The sequence below is a fragment of the Schistocerca cancellata genome, chromosome 2, assembly GCF_023864275.1.
Source record: "Schistocerca cancellata isolate TAMUIC-IGC-003103 chromosome 2, iqSchCanc2.1, whole genome shotgun sequence".
Lineage (NCBI taxonomy): Eukaryota > Metazoa > Arthropoda > Insecta > Orthoptera > Acrididae > Schistocerca > Schistocerca cancellata.
In genome coordinates, this window is record NC_064627.1 from 759,101,345 (window position 1) to 759,118,924 (window position 17,580).

Sequence of the window (17,580 nt, forward strand, 5' to 3'; positions counted from 1 at the left end):
TGAAATGATTAAACAAGTGTTTGGGGGACAGAGCATGAGCCGTACGCGTGTGTTTGAGTGGCATGCTCGGTTCAGGGCCGGACGTACGGACGTCGAAGATGATGCTCACACTGGAAGGCCCCTCAGCCGCACAACGCCAGACATTGTCGCGAAACTTCAACAATTGGTTCGTGCGGATCGGCTTCGAACCATTCAAGACCTTGCGGATGAAGTGGAAATTGGTTATGGAACATGTCAACAAATGTTGACTGATGAATTGGGCATGCATCGTGTCGCCGCTAAATTTGCGCCAAGAATCTTGACTGCGGATCAGAAGGCACAGCGTGGTGAAGTGTGCATGGACCTTCGTCAGACCGCGTCTGATGATCCAACCTTCTTGTCACGGATTATCACCGGTGACGAGAACTGGATTTACGGTTATGAACCAGAGACAATGCAACAATCGTCCCAGTGGAAGAGCCCTGGCTCTCAAAGACCCAAAAAAAGAGCATGACCATCGTTTTCTTAGATATCAAAGGAATTGTGCACAAAGAATTCGTCCCACCCAACCAAACAGTGAATTCCCCCTAATACTTGGACGTTTTGCGACGGCTCCGTGAAAACGAGCGGCGACGATGGGCGGAACTTTGCCGTCAAGGGACCTGGCTGCTGCATCACCATAACTCGCCCTGTTACGTTCTTGCTCACCAGGACCATTTTGGCAAAAAACATGGCGGTTGTATCCCACCCACCGTACTCGCCAGATTTGTCACTTTGCGACTTCGCACTGTTCCCAAAACTGAAACTCAAGTTGAAAGGCCGTCAGTTCGACACTGTAGAGAGGATTCAAGAAGCATCGCCGGCGGTGATAAACACCCTCTAAGAACAGGGCATTCAGAAAACTTTTCACCAGTGGCAGAAGCACTGGGACTGGTGTGTACGTGCGGATGGGAACTACTTCGAGGGTGATGGTGACCATTAGTCCAAAGGTAAGGCTTTAAACAGATGTCAGCACCAGTCCCGAAAATTTTGGATAGCACCCCGTAAGACGCCGGGAAAATCTACGGAATCACAAGGTAGCCGAATCTCTCAGCAACTGAGAATGTATGGAGCATCATGGACAGGGCCCTCCAACCAGCTTGGGATTTTATCCAACTCGCCAGTCGGACAGAATGTGGCGCGATAACCCTCAGGAGGACACCAAACAACTGTCAGTCAGTGCCAAACGTAATAACTGCTTGCATAAGTGCCAAAGGTGGACCAACGCCTTATACACTTCTTCAGTTTGCGAGGCTCATCTAATTTTTATGGGTTTGTAACTATTTGTTTGTCTGTACATGTCCACATCGCATCTACCGATTTCCGACTCAATCGGTGAATTCCTTTGTGGTGCATTGTGTATTTTTTCTTAGTGTACTTAGCTCCTGAAATGAATCTTTTATACCTGTTCTGATGATTTGAGATTTTAGATATTTTCTTCGGTTGTTGCTCCCCGAGATTCTGTTCGGTAGTTCAGATGTGTGGAAAACGAAGCATTGTATGCACTCTTTACGACAGCAGTATCTTTGCTAATCGTGTTGATTGCAAATACGTACTTACATAAATTATATGTTAAAATGTCAACTTGCACATACCATTTCAGACTGCTTCCTATGTACAGTTTAATTTCATCCATTCTGTCTACTGTTGTAAGCCTCCATGAAACTGGTGCTGATCTTTAGGTGTTCTTCATTTCAGTGCTTAACAATTTCGTTTGCCACATTATTGGACTGGATCACTAGTTCATTAAATGATTCCTTTTTGTAATTGATGAATGCATCATCTGCATACAGAACTACTGTGAACCTTGGAGAGCAGTATTGAATATAGGAAAAACACAGGACGTCTCAGGACTGAGGCCTGTGGCTCACAATGGTTTTTCATTAGGAATTTTAGATTCGTGAACACCACATGTAGTACAAACTGATTTTGGTTACTCAAGTAGGAATTGATATTTATAAGCAGTGCCTCTTCTGCTGAAGTTCCATAGCTTGTTTAATAGGACAATAATGTTCTCATAATAAGAAGCTTTCTCAAGATCTGAGTAGATAGCCGGTTCTAGTCGCTGCAGTCTGGAACCGCGCGACCGCTACGGTCGCAGGTACGAATCCTGCCTCGGGCATGGATGTGTGTGATGTCCTTAGGTTAGTTAGGTTTAAGTAGTTCTAAGTTCTAGAGGACTGATGACCTCAGCTGTTAAGTCCCATAGTGCTCAGAGCCATTTCTGAGTAGATACCTGCAACATGTTCCTCGTTCTTGATACCACTTACCACCTCGTCAATTAACTGAGCAACTGCTATGCCAGTTGATTTACAGTTACGTAATACATTTTGACTTTAATACATTAAACTGTGTTGCTTGGGAATCGTTATAATTCTGTTATAGATGACTTTTCAACTACACTCCTGGAAATGGAAAAAAAGAACACATTGACACCGGTGTGTCAGACCCACCATACTTGCTCCGGACACTGCGAGAGGGCTGTACAAGCAATGATCACACGCACGGCACAGCGGACACACCAGGAACCGCGGTGTTGGCCGTCGAATGGCGCTAGCTGCGCAGCATTTGTGCACCGCCGCCGTCAGTGTCAGCCAGTTTGCCGTGGCATACGGAGCTCCATCGCAGTCTTTAACACTGGTAGCATGCCGCGACAGCGTGGACGTGAACCGTATGTGCAGTTGACGGACTTTGAGCGAGGGCGTATAGTGGGCATGCGGGAGGCCGGGTGGACGTACCGCCGAATTGCTCAACACGTGGGGCGTGAGGTCTCCACAGTACATCGATGTTGTCGCCAGTGGTCGGCGGAAGGTGCACGTGCCCGTCGACCTGGGACCGGACCGCAGCGACGCACGGATGCACGCCAAGACCGTAGGATCCTACGCAGTGCCGTAGGGGACCGCACCGCCACTTCCCAGCAAATTAGGGACACTGTTGCTCCTGGGGTATCGGCGAGGACCATTCGCAACCGTCTCCATGAAGCTGGGCTACGGTCCCGCACACCGTTAGGCCGTCTTCCGCTCACGCCCCAACATCGTGCAGCCCGCCTCCAGTAGTGTCGCGACAGGCGTGAATGGAGGGAGGAATGGAGACGTGTCGTCTTCAGCGATGAGAGTCGCTTCTGCCTTGGTGCCAATGATGGTCGTATGCGTGTTTGGCGCCGTGCAGGTGAGCGCCACAATCAGGACTGCATACGACCGAGGCACACAGATCCAACACCCGGCATCATGGTGTGGGGAGCGATCTCCTACACTGGCCGTACACCACTGGTGATCGTCGAGGGGACACTGAATAGTGCACGGTACATCCAAACCGTCATCGAACCCATCGTTCTACCATTCCTAGACCGGCAAGGGAACTTGCTGTTCCAACAGGACAATGCACGTCCGCATGTATCCCGTGACACCCAACGTGCTCTAGAAGGTGTAAGTCAACTACCCTGGCCAGCAACATCTCCGGATCTGTCCCCCATTGAGCATGTTTGGGACTGGATGAAGCGTCGTCTCACGCGGTCTGCACGTCCAGCACGAACGCTGGTCCAACTGAGGCGCCAGGTGGAAATGGCATGGCAAGCCGTTCCACAGGACTACATCCAGCATCTCTACGATCGTCTCCATGGGAGAATAGCAGCCTGCATTGCTGCGAAAGGTGGATATACACTGTACTAGTGCCGACATTGTGCATGCTCTGTTGCCTGTGTCTATGTGCCTGTGGTTCTGTCAGTGTGATCATGTGATGTATCTGACCCCAGGAATGTGTCAATAGAGTTTCCCCTTCCTGGGACAATGAATTCACGGTGTTCTTATTTCAATTTCCAGGAGTGTATTTTGGAGAAGACAGCAAGTGTTAAAACTGGTCTGTAATTTTCAGTTTTGTATGTCACCTTTTTTAAAGATCGGTGCTACCTGTGCTACTTTTAATCTCTTTGGGAAGGTGCCTAATTGTGACATTGTTTGCTGCTACAGGCAGAAGTAAGGAGACATTTTGTATACAAACTTTCAGTACGTGAGGCCATCATGCTCAGCAGAAGTGGAGGATTTTAAAGGGCTAATGATGATCATAATTCCCTTGCAATTTGGGAGACTAGATATATGCTATGCTCAGACGGATTTCCTTTAAAATTATATGTGGGTTTCTCATTGAATTGTATTTTAAATTTGGTCCTTCATGTTCATGGCTAATAATAGTCCATTCAGTATTTGTCTTTGCATGTTGTAAAAATGTTTATTACTGCCCAGATACAACCAGGAACGTTCTGTGAAGCTTTGAGTTTCCTTGAAACACAGTTGTCCCTTTCCTGTGTTAATAAATCTTTATAGTACTCATGATAGTTCTGAGGGCTTCTTTCAGCTTGAGAGTTTTGTCACATTTAACTTCGTACAGGAAAATATTATTTTCCCTCTTGCTTCGATGACATCATTATTTGTCCAGATACTTTAGTTTATATTTTTTGCATGTTTAACTTTTGTGAATACTACTTGACATGTGCCATCAAAACGTAAGTGACAAACAGCAAAGCTATCATAGGAAAAACTATCGTTCTCAAACCGTGGAATGTCTGCTAACATGCAGCTAAGTGTACTGATGGCATAATAGAATATGATTCCTTTGCTTGCATTTTTTCTTTCTTTAAATGACAAGGGTTAACGATGTTGCGTCGAAGACGACACTTCTGTTACAGATGATCGTGTGTACACAGTCATGTAGTGGATAAACACCCGAAGTCAGTAAGCCAGAGGTCGAATCCCACAATGCATACTAGGCGTGGTCATTTTTTCTCTGCCATCCACGTTTTAAATGACCACACCAAAGAGATTTTCTGCAAACTGCCCGTAAGACCTGCCTTCTGGTACCCAAGCTCCATCTCGGGCCGTAACGTAGTGCCTGTAACGAGGGTTCATACTTAGTTGGCTGTAGAGCGAACATCCTACGTCGGACGGCAGCTAGACATTTGACGGGCAGTTGTGACGGACGTGTAGCTAATTAATAGTTATCAGCCCAAATGCCTCGCAGCGTATTGCCCCATTTTTACTGGAGATATCGACAAAAACCTGATACCAGCAGATATTAATTCTTCTAAGGCGGAGTTTGGAGGAAAATTCGATTAAAACTCACAGCCGTGACGTGTTGGCAGTTATCTGCGACAGTAGCACTCGCTATACTTCTGCTTCCAGGATCACCAAAGCGTTCAGAACTAGGCGATGTGAACTGTGCAAAGATCCATGAAGGTTAAGAAAGCGTGTCTACCGATTTGTGTACTTCATATCACTGTTAGTCCGACGAATTCATTTTACGTCAGTTATCGACTTTTTCGTGATGCGAAATCAGCGAGAAGCATATGTACAAGTTAGCGATTTTATATGAGACCAATTTATCCATCTTCTTAAGTCCAATTTATTTTTTAGCGGAAAAGTATTTAAGTAGCTAGTTGAATGTTGACATCAAATAAGCCAAACAGAAAGTACAAACTGAAGTCTTAGAGTCCACTGCCATATAAAGGCCATATGAAGGCCATCTGAAAACAGTTCTGAACAGTCAACAGGCGTTTGGCGCTGTAAGGAAGGTTGCCGTATTTAGTTGGGTCCACGTCGGAACACTGAGAGATGATGTAGAAATGAAGTAAAATATTTATTTAAAACAATTACTTTTTATGTAGAACACAGTTGCATGGAACTTGTTGCAGTAGCAGCAGTTGGTACACTTTTTTTCGGAAGATTTCACCTTTTTCAGCAAGTCTTTCGTCTCTTTTACATATTTATGAAACTCCATGCAAGTCAGGGTGTAGTTCAACTGACACTGTAAGATTGGTGCCAGAGTCCCTGGGAGCAGTCAATGTGTCTCATTAGTCCACCGGACCGACGTCAGCGAAAATACTCTTTCCACAGTGGCCTTCTGTGTGAGAATGGGAAACACACACATAATTTTAGCTTTTGGCACTTGCGATCAGGATTTCCAGTTTCCTTAAAGTGAATCCACCTTTCTTCCACGAGTGTTTAGACTTCCGTTCTTCCGGGTCACACTTAGTTTCTTAGAAGCTCTCCAGGTGCATATACGTATTCCTGAAAAACAGTTGTCGCCAGAAACCTTCACACCATTTTTAGTCAGGTGTATGATAGTGTTTCAATCATCACCCAATCTGAGGTTACAGATACGTCATCCAATCAAATACTTGATATTTGGTAAAAGAAATAGCCTATTTCTCTAAGTAATCAAATGTTATGGTATAGAAAGCCAGTCTCTTTCTCGAAATCAAATTATTTCTTGGTTAGGGTTCTCACTCTTAAACTTGTTTAAATTCATCTTGGTTTCCACGTCTTTCATTCAGACGTCTCGGAGTGTCGATTAATATATTTCTTATTTCAGTTATCGAGACTTTATTCTTCTTCACGGTTTATCTATACAGGGTGGTCCACTGATCGTGACCGGGCCAAATATCTCACGAAATAAGCGTCAAACGAAAAAACTACAAAGAACGAAACTTGTCTAGCTTGAAGGGGGAAATCAGATGGAGGTATGGTTGGCCGCTAGATGGCGCTGCCATAGGTGAAACGGATATCGACTGCGTTTTTTTAAAAAAAATAGGAACCCCCATTTTTATTACATATTCGTGTAGTACGTAAAGAAATATGAATGTTTTAGTTAGACCATTTTTTTCGCTTTGTGATAGATAGCGCTGTAACAAATATATGGCTCACAATTTTAGATGAACAGTTGGTAACAGGTATGTTTTTTAAATTAAAATACAGAACGTAGGTACGTTTGAACATTTTATTTCGGTTGTTCCAATGTGATACATGTACCTTAGTGAACTTATCATTTCTGAGAACGCATTCTGTTACACCGTGATTACCTGTAAATACCACATTAATGCAATAAATGCTCAAAATGTCCGTCAACCTCAATGCATTTGGCAATGCGTGTAACGACATCCCTCTCAACAGTGAGTAGTTCGCCTTCCGTAATGTTAGCACATGCATTGATAATGCGCTGACACATGTTGTCAGGCGTTGTCGGTGGATCACGATAGCAAATATCCTTCAACTTTCCCCACAGAAAGAAATCCAGGGACGTCATATCCGGTGAACTTGCGGGCCATGGTATGGCGCTTCGACGATCAATCCACCTGTCATGAAATATGCTCTTAAATACCGCTTCAACCTAACGCGAGCCATGTGCCGGACATCCATCATGTTGGAAGTACATCGCCATTCTGTCATGCAGTGAAACATCTTTTAGTAACATCGGTAGAACATTACGTAGGAAATCAGCATACATTGCACCATTTAGATTGCCATTGATAAAATGGGGGGCCAATTATCCTTCCTCCCGTAATGCCGCGCACCATACATTAACCCACCAAGGTCGCTGATGTTCCACTTGCCGCAGCCATCGTGGATTTTCCGTTGCCCAATAGCGCATATTATGCCGGTTTACGTTACCGCTGTTAGTGAATGACGCTTCGTCGCTAAATAGAACGCGTGCAAAAAATGTCATCGTCCCGTAATTTTTCTTGTGCCCAGTGGCAGAACTGTACACCACGTTCAAAGTCGTCGCCATGCAATCCCTAGTGCATAGAAATATGGTACGGGTGCAATCGATTTTCATGTAGCATTCTCGAACCCGAGGTTTTTGAGATTCCCGATTCTCGCGCAGTTGGTCTGCTACTGATGTGCGGATTAGCTGCGACAGCTGCTAAAACACCTACTTGGGCATCATTTGTTGTAGGTCGTGGTTGACGTTTCACATGTGGCTGAACACTTCCTGTTTCCTTAAATAACGTAACTATCCGGCGAACGGTCCGGACGCTTTCATGATGTCGTCCAGGATACCGAGCAGCATACATAGCACTCGCCCGTTGGGCATTTTGATCACAATAGCCATACATCAACACGATGTCGACCTTTTCCGCAATTGGTAAACGGTCCATTTTAACACGGGTATTGTATCACGAAGCAAATACCGTCCACACTGGCGGAATGTTACATGATACCATGTACTTACACGTTTGTGACTATTATAGCGCCATCTATCACAAAGCGAAAAAAGTGGTCCAACTTAAACATTCATATTTCTTTTCGTACTACAAGAATATGTAATAAAAATGGGGGTTCCTATTAAAAACACGCAGTTCATATCGGTTTGACCAATGGCAGTGCCATCTAGCGGGCCAACCATAGCACCATCTGGTCTTCCCCTTCAAGCTAGACGAGTTTCGTTGTTTGTAGTTTCTTCGTTTGATGCTTATTTCGTGAGATATTTGGCCCGGTCACTATCAATGGACCACCCTGTATACAGTGTGAGGCAGCTAAGTCATAACACCCCTTGTATCTCCCCAAGCGTAATAGATACAAAGATGCCGTTTGGACAGTGAATTGCTGGGACAGAGGCTACTTGAATACATCACATTTCATGTTTGTGCTATTTTTTATTACAGAGATATGAGGGCATCTTTGGTTTTTTAAATGGAACCCGATGTTAAATTTTAGCGTAACATGATTGGCTTAAAAAGACTGTTTCAAATATGTCTATATCATAATATTTAGGCGAATAGTTTTTGAGACACAGATATGTTCTCATATCGTGTTCGCCTTCGACGCGTTGTCCAATGCGACCTTTCCTGCTGAACACTGAGGAACTTAACAGGGAAGGCGTTGTTTTCCTGCTTCTCGATATTGCCGCAAGGTGACGCACGAGGTAGCTGGAGAGAAAGGTATAAATGTGCCGCTAGGGTAATGAGAGATGGCGTTTCCGTCAGTTTCTAGGACAGACCTGTACACCAACGAAGAAAAGTTAGATACGCTTCTAGTGAATGGTGAAAGCAGAAGTGCTGTTGGAGAATAAAGCTATATGGAGAGCTGTATCCTGATAGTGAGCATCCTATGCGCCAGCTTTTTGCACATATTTGCAAGAAACTACTTGAATCGGGATCATAGAACGCCATACAGACAAGGCAACTGCAACTGGCGAGGTACATGAAAAGGGCGTTCTAGCGTTGGCGCATAACGACCCTACTGTTTCGTCGTGACGTATCGCCTCGCAATGTGGTACAAGTCGGAGAAGTGTTCTACGCACATCGCACCGGCATAGATTTCACCCGTTTCACCTCTCGTTACATCAGGCACTCTCCAATGTGGCTTTCGAACGGCCCCAGGAATTTTGCCGGTTCGCACTGCAGTGCCTACAAGATGATCCAACGTTTTTTCAACGGGTGCTTTTTACTGATGAAGCGACTTTCACCAACCACGGTAATGTGAATTTGCATAATATGCATTACTGGTCAATAGAGTACCCTCATTGGTTTCAACAGGTACTGCATCGGCAACCGTGGAGCGTTAACGTGTGGTGCGGCATAGTCGGGAATGTCATTGTGGGGCCGTACGTCATTCCGGGTATACTGAATGGCAATAACTATGCACACTTGCTGCGAAACGTTCTGCCAATTTTGCTGGAAGAGGTACCATTAACTACGCGTCAGTGCATGTGGTTCCAAAGTGACGGCTGTCCTGCTCACTCTTCCCGTGTGGCTACAGAGCTGTTAAATGAAAAGTTCCCGAATTGTCGGATAGGACGACGTGCTGAAGTGACCAGCCCGGACTCCTGATTTGACCCCTTTTTATTTTTTTTCTGTGGGGAACAATCAGACATAAAATGTATACCCAAATACCAACTACGCCAGACGATATGAAGCAACGTATCATCGAAGCGTGCGCCGATATCTCACATCAAACCCCCGCAGCCATTCAGAAATCATTCGAACGGCGACTACAGATATGCATTGCAGCAGAGGGGAAACATTTTGAGCACATGCTTAAGTTTTGTTTCATTTGCAGTATGTATTTTGCGTCGTTGTGTGTATTTGCTTCATATTGTGATCAATAGTAAATATTTTCAAATAGAAAAAGTACGTACGAAATAATTGTGACCAATAGGGGCCTCCTCATTTACATTTGTATTTCTGTTACTTAAAATGTATTAACATCTTGTAGTATTTTAATACTGTATGTTATCTACTATTTTGGTATCACAGTTGTCAAATAACTGAATAATATTCGCACTGCATCATCAGTTAATTTTTGCGCAAAATATCGCAGTATGTATTACTATTGTCAGGTAAATGGGCGTGTTTTTGTAAGGACAGACTCGCGACATTTACCATGTACTTTACACAACAGGAAAGGTCGTATTGGACAACTCCACTTCGGATGAAATCGATACGAGAACATATCTGTGTCTCAAAAACTATTCGCCTAAATATTATGATATGCACATATTTGAAACCGTGTTTTTAAGCCCATCATGTTACACTAATATTAACACAAGGTTCCATTTAAAAAAAACCAAAGATGGCCTCATATCTCTGTAATAAAAAAAAGCACAGACATGAAATTTGATGTATTCAAGTAGCCCTTGTCCCTGCAATTCACTGTTCAAACGGCATCTTTGTATCTGTTACGGTTGGGGAGATACAAGGGGTGTTATGACGTAGCTGCCAGATTTGACTGCAGAAACTTGAAGTAAATTTCACCGGTCGGGCAGCTGAAAAAAAATCGGAAATTATTCTAGGTGGCCTGTTGTCGGCGTCAAAAAATTAATTTAATGAAATCCAAAGCTTAAGAATTCTGTCAACTGTGGGCATTAACGACAGCCATCTTTTGTGGTGTGTGTGTGAGATATATATTTGCAGTAAATACTTCTGGTATTACTAACTTCCACTCATTGTCCGTATTAAGTTTACAAAAGAATCGTCTTACCAGATCACTTTTTGCATGGGAACTGCCCGATTCTTCTTCATTGCGCTGCGTAAATAGTTCACCGTACTACTGGAGAAGTCTGGTATTTTCTCGAATGATGACGCTAGATTTAGGAGGTGCTTGCATCTTCCATATAGGATACGCAACATGCAACGCCATTGTGAGACGACCTTATTATCAACGACTTGGTGACATGATGAAATGGAGGCTGCATTTATATGTTGCATGAACAGATAGTCTTACTTGAGCCGAGCTCGTAACAGCATTTTGCAAAATGGGAACAACGTAGGGTCATGTCCAGACAAGGTTTGTAATGGTCCCAACAATGTACCGGGGCGTCTCCCCCCCCCCCCCCCCCCCCCCCCACGCTCTCTCTCTCTGTGCACATTTTAAACATTTGTTGCCATCTCTTATACGCGCAAAGTTGACACTCGACGCGGTGACTGATGGGAGCGACTATAAAGGCATTTACGATTTAACAGTCGCTCCCACCATCAGCCAGCGTGTTGAGTGCCAACCTTGCGCGAATAATAAACACTGGTATAGGCCTTTTCATGAAATGCGTATCTTGTTGGCTTGTTATGTAATGACCTTTTTAAAAGGCTCATAAAGGTTACAAAATTTCTGAGCAGAGTTTCATAAATTGGTATTTCCTTTTAACAGTGAACTTGTTATTATACAGGGTGGTGCAGGGAAACAGTAAATTTCGAAATAACGTCATTTCCATGAATAAATTCATAAAACTAGTAATTTATTAACGAAAGTGAATGTATTCAGTATGCCATTATTCAGTATGTCTTACAATCAAAATGTCCAAAAGTGTGTCTTTACATTTTAAAGATGACATCGGAAAAATGTGCTCCCATTCGGCGTTCACACTCTTAACACCCTGTTATGAAAACTCTGGAATGCGCATTGTAGCAAATCTTGGGGAATGGCAGTGATTTCGTTTTCAGTGTTCTCATTCAGTTCATGGATTGTTGCAGGACGTGTACGGTACACCTCGCCTTTAAGATATCCCCACAGGAAGAAGATGCAAAGATCAGGGGATCTCGCAGGCCATGCAATGTCACCGTTACGTGAAATAATGCGTCTTCCAAACAATTGACGAACTGCTGCCATTGATTGTCGAGCAGTGTGTGACGTGGCTCCGTCCTGCTGAAATCACATGTTTTCGACGTTAAGATTAAGCTCGTACAGTCTCGGTGTAAAGAATGTTTGAAGCATTTCAACATATCGAGCGGATGCTACTGTCACTGCACTACCATCCTCACGTTCAAAAAAATAAGGGCCGATAACACCATGACATGATACAGCACACGATATCGTGACCTTGGCGCTGGGTAGTGGCCGCTGGTGAAACTCACAAGGATTGTCCTGTGTCCAATAACGAAATTTCTGTTTGTTCATGAATGCGTTCAGGTAGAAATGGGTGTAGTCTGATCTCCATAAGATACCAAGGAAATTCGCGTCCTCCTTGATTTTAGCCAATATCTGGCTACTAAACTCCATACGTGACGCTGGGTCTCGTTCATATAAGTGTTGCACAATCTGCAACTTATAGGGATGGACGTCTAATTCGTGCAGTATTCTTTGTAAGCTTCGTCGCTTAATCCATAACGAAGATGCATGCTGTCGAACGGAGCGGCGAGGACTTCTCTCGGTTGCAGCTCTAGCAGCTGCGATGTTCTCTGGGGTAAGTACCGTTGGAATACCACCTGGAGGTTTCTTTTTCAAGGCAGATCCTGTTTCTTCAAAATTACGCACCCACGTTGTAATCGCATACGCAGATGGGACGTCCGTGACGTCCAAGCTGGTAATGCTGTCGAAATGTTCTCTGCGCGGCAGTCGCACTATCACCATTTTTGTAAAACGCTCTCACAGCTACCGAACGTTCCGCACCAGTCCAATTCTCCATGATTACTAAATGCCTAAATGGCAATGCGTTCACATCAATTGTGCAAAGTTTCGAACACCTGCCGGCGCTACAGTGCTGCCAACTGTAAAGTTCAAAATCCCGTTCCCCTGTGCCACCCTGTACCTATACTTTCGTCTGGCGAGAGGAATTTCTTGAAGTTTGAGGGATGGACACATTCTTAGTATCTACAATTTGTCAGATTTGCCTACAGAACTTGAAAATGTGTGAGCAAGTGAATAGTTTCGCTGGAAATAAAAATCTATTCTTTTTCTTTGCTATTTCACATTTGTGCGCGACATTTCTTGTCGATGTAATCTAATAAATGGATATTCAGCTGCAACACGAAACTGTCTGCTTTGCTCAGACAATATGCCTCATCCACCACGCTTCGAAATGGAGTAGAAAGTGAATAGCATTGTAGTGTTAGGCTTTCCTCTTGAATAGGATTGTAGTGTTTACAATATCGATTTTCCTATTACATCGTTCTTCCAATATGCAAAAGATGATAGACAACTTCAAACACCAAGAAATTTGTGATGATTTTGCAAATTACTTAGTAAGCCAATCAGGAGTTGCAGCACGGTAAAATAATTACAGTTAAACAGTGCTATACAGTACATTACAGCACATAATACAAATAAATGCAAGAAAGCATAATCTTGTTTTTCTTCATCGATTGTGTTCCTTATTTAGTTTGGTTCCTGAACATCACCCAGCACGGCAGCGATTTTCTGTGGAGTCCTTCTTTTTTAGTATTTTATAACGGACGCAACGTACATTTCAGAGTACGATAAGTTCCAATACTTTCTTTTTTGGTCCACTCCGTTTTTCGAAATGCAACGCAACATACAAAGAAACTGTTTCTTTGCTCTGTACCGACACAGCAATAGGTCTCTTCTTTTGTGTGTGTTCGCAGCATGTTGCGAGCATCGGTAGGCCAGAATTAGCCGCGAACACTGTGGCAAAAAAGTAACGTCAGTAAAATAGAGGGTGCACCGGAACTCCACCAACAAACTTTTAGAGATGGTAATACGGACCTAAACAAGAAAAAAAAGTCCAGTAAACATGGGCTTTAAAATGCGTGCCGTAAGAGCTATGTGCACTTTTTCATCTTTGAATGAAACTAGTGTCTTCTTCTGCAAGCTCTGTTTTTTCCATTTTGAGAGGAGATAGTATGAACCGAAACAAGAAAAAGGTTCGGTAAACGTTGCCTTGAAAATGCATACCTTAATGAGCTACGTGAACTTGTTCAGTATAAATGTTTTTTGCAATAGCGAAGATAAAAAAGTGCCCATAGCTAGTAGGCATGCATTTTAGAGCTCACGTTTACAAAAAAAATTTCTTTTTGTTTCGATCCTCACTATCATCAGAAAGTTTGTCTGTAGAGTTCTGATTCATCTTGTGTATTACCACTTCAACTTCCATCGTGTCGTGGGAAGGGCTCAGATAGGCCTTATTTTTTTTCCATTCTCCTTTTCACTTCTGTCTTTGTTGTATACCCTTAAAACGATCGCTCTGATTTTTGTAACATGACCGGCCGCGCGGCGCACTTTGTACACATTTAAAGAATAACTGTCTTCATATTTCCAAGGTAAACAAGAATGAGCGAAATCGCAGTTTAATCTTAGTTTTAATTAAACAATGATAAAATAGATTTAATTATACTAGCTAAATCACTGTTTATTTAAAAAATAAATAATAAAATAAAGTTTCATTATTGCACTCTCATGCCGCATGCAAGTCCTTCTTCACAGTGACACAGTCGAAGCATTAAAAAGTGCATTTGCATCGTATCACAGCCAACTACTTATTAAATTGCTATTTATCTTGTCTACAACTGCCTCATTGTGGAATTCTGTAGCTAACTAGAAATCTGGGTTATTTTCTTGCACTGATTGAACATTTTTTTCTCTCCTAGCACGCATGTTATTTTATGCTACTGCTGCTCACTTGGATGTGTGACAGGACAACTTAGCATTGGGTTAACTGAAGCAGTAATGAGGGAATATGTTATTGTGTTACTCAGGGATGAAGAGGCTTGCACAGGGTGGAGTAGCATGGAGAGCTACATCCAACCAGTCTCTGGACTGAAGACCACAACAAGGTATGGGCTCTCAGTTGTAAAGCAACTATGGAACTATCCAAGACAGTGTTGGTTCTGATTGACACTCTTTCCACACTGGCACCGAATAGCAGCATTTAGTGGTACAAATAAATTGTTCCTTTAACCTATACCAACACAGCCAAAATTGATTTTCGGAAGTGCATCTTACGATTCAAATAGCTTGAAGTAGCCAAATAATGGTCATGGGAAGAAAGACCCAATGAAGCAAGCAATGCATACTGTGGAAGGAATAGAAAACATTTAATGTTGTGGAAGGATGAGGAAGGAAATTGGTTATATCATTAAGGAAATTGGGTATGCCATTTTCATAGAAATATTCTGACATTTAACTTGGGTAATTTCAGGAAACCCAAGGTCAGACGGAGATTAGAACTGCTGAGTTCAGTTGCTTACAATGTGCTGTGTGGGATAAATTAGCAGGCACTTCAGACTGTCGTATTTTTCTTTGCATGAAGCTGGTGACCAACTGGTTGCTTACAAGTTACTACGATCCCTGCAGCGGCACCTGAAACAAAGTTCACAAGAAGAGAAGCTTTGCATACCATACAGGACACAGCTGGCACCCTTCCCCTTATTCAGTGTGAGGATCAGCTGAATACTTGATATAATACAGCTATCAGACGAGCATGAAGCAGTTAACTTAAATCGTGTTTGGAGCCGAATATGTTGCATTAAGGATGGAGAACAATGCTCGAATATCAACTTTTTGGATATAAATAACCACTATTTTGTTTAATGATGTATTGTGGTTCGTTCTATTCTTCAAGGAGTAGTAGTTGGGTGGTCTGTAATGTCGCTCTAAGATTTTTAGTGGCTTATGGAAAAATGGTGTAAGTCACAGCTGTTAAGGCAAGGGATATGGATATGGGGATTCGAAATTATGCATCAGTTGCCTAATTAAGTGGACATGCATTACACAATTTGAATTTGAAATGGAGAGTTATTGTTATATGTGTCCATCACAGCAAACATTTTAACCGTCTTAAAAGTTCAAATCATTTATTTTAGATAACACACTCACTCACTCACTCACTCACCTCACTCACTCATTTCACTCTTCTCCTGATCCGTGGTGGCAAATAACAGAACCTGTGGTTCTGAAGGTGCATGTTTCCACAACCATCTTTGTTGCTCTGTGGTAAGTGTAAGTTTCTCTATCTTGCATTCAATAATATTTTTACTTTTCACAAAGGTGCGCCTGTTCATTGCAGCTGTTAATGCTAACTGCATTGTTCAAACATACTTCAGTAATTTTCTCTGGAATACTATCTACTTGAGTTTTCATACTCGTGAAGAACATTAGGTTGCAACTATTTTATTGAGTCGTTATTGTGTAATGAAATTCCGGAAATTTTGCAGAGCAAAAACTGATTAATTTCTGTAATTTGTATTTATTGTAAACTGACGCACAACTTCGTGTGATGTTCAGTGGGACTTGGTACTTCCTTCTATAAAGATCACTTCTCTTGTTCCAGAATGCAGCTGAAGTAATATAATGGATGCCGGTAAGAAACATGAGAAGCCTCCTAACCCACGAGCATCAGCTAATCCACTTTCAGCCTTAACATACTGGTAAGTATTGTAGCCAGCTACATCAGCCACTTTTACCGTGTACAGCTTTAAGGTGCATGAACAAGTCTGTTGTTGTTTTGCACAATTCTGATGCAAACATTTAAAACTGGGAAAAGAAGGCAGCATAATTATATAAAACACAGACTCAGAAATTTACATGAGAATCATTACATAACATAGTAACTGCATTGATGTACATATAAAGTGATAGCTGAAAGTTTCTGCCAGGGAATAAGAATTTGCTACATGTAGCAAATAGTTGCCTTATCATTAGGTCATCCAGGCATGCCATCTGACCCAATCCAAATCTCTGTGTCACTTAATTTACTCCTGTGTATGGAGCACTTATGTACAAAGGTTCTTTGGTCACAGGAATAAAACAAATGGTTGGGTACATCAGCCTTGATGGGTAATTTTCTTTCTATTCAGCATATAGGTGACAACATTGAGACTGACACTTTGTACTCATATTTTCAAAATTTTCAGTTGTTGTCAGATGGATATCAAGATACGGTTAATAATTTAAAACACACAATATCAATAGTTACCCACAGATGTAGACAACTTTCGGAACTAAATAGGCCTACTGTTTTCAACTTCATGCTAATGGCATTATATTATGAATCACTTTCTTTGCAGGTGGATACTTGATACATTCAAGAAAGGCTACAAAAGAGATCTGGAAATAGAAGATTTATTTGTTCCTCTTAAGGAGCACAGATCTGATCTCCTTGGAGATAGGATTGAAAGGTATACAGTCGAATGTGACCCATCATGAACCAAATACTCTCAAATTTATATCAGTATAAATCTTAATCTTAACTTCCAGGATATGGGAGGATGAGCTGAAAAGAGCCAAACAAGCAAATAGATGTCCAAGTTTAACACGTGTGCTTTGTAGATGCTTTGGTCTGAAGATAATGGCTTACGGCTTGGTCCTTGCAGCAACTGAATTATTTTTAAGGTAAAGTATTTGGAAAAATCTCTATAAATAAACAAGATATTAAAAACAAATTGGGGGGGGGGGGGGAGAGGAAGGAGAGTTAATACGTTAGTGTGAGAAGCTGATACTGCTGAAGAACAGCACATCAAAAGACATTCTACTGTAGATAGGTTTCTTGTAGCTACGGGCATGTAAATTCAAGCACAACAAGAAAGTCTCTTTAGTATTTCATAGGATTACTTTACTAGCTTTT

At 42.4% G+C, this 17,580-nt stretch overlaps 1 protein-coding gene across 3 annotated transcripts in view; it reads left to right on the plus strand.

Annotated features, from left to right (window-relative positions):
• The window catches only part of LOC126162585 (probable multidrug resistance-associated protein lethal(2)03659), a 280,738-nt gene that overhangs the window by 156,749 nt on the left and 106,409 nt on the right, over positions 1 to 17,580 (plus strand). For 2 of the 3 annotated variants that reach the window (XM_049919181.1, XM_049919183.1), the window contains exons 3-5: positions 16,288 to 16,384; positions 17,024 to 17,134; positions 17,214 to 17,348. In XM_049919181.1, coding sequence (XP_049775138.1) covers positions 16,308 to 16,384; positions 17,024 to 17,134; positions 17,214 to 17,348 — 323 coding nt within the window. In that variant the 5' untranslated portion in view covers positions 16,288 to 16,307. Of the gene's footprint in view, positions 1 to 16,287; positions 16,385 to 17,023; positions 17,135 to 17,213; positions 17,349 to 17,580 lie in introns of those variants that run through there. The other variant, XM_049919184.1, reaches the window with a different exon arrangement.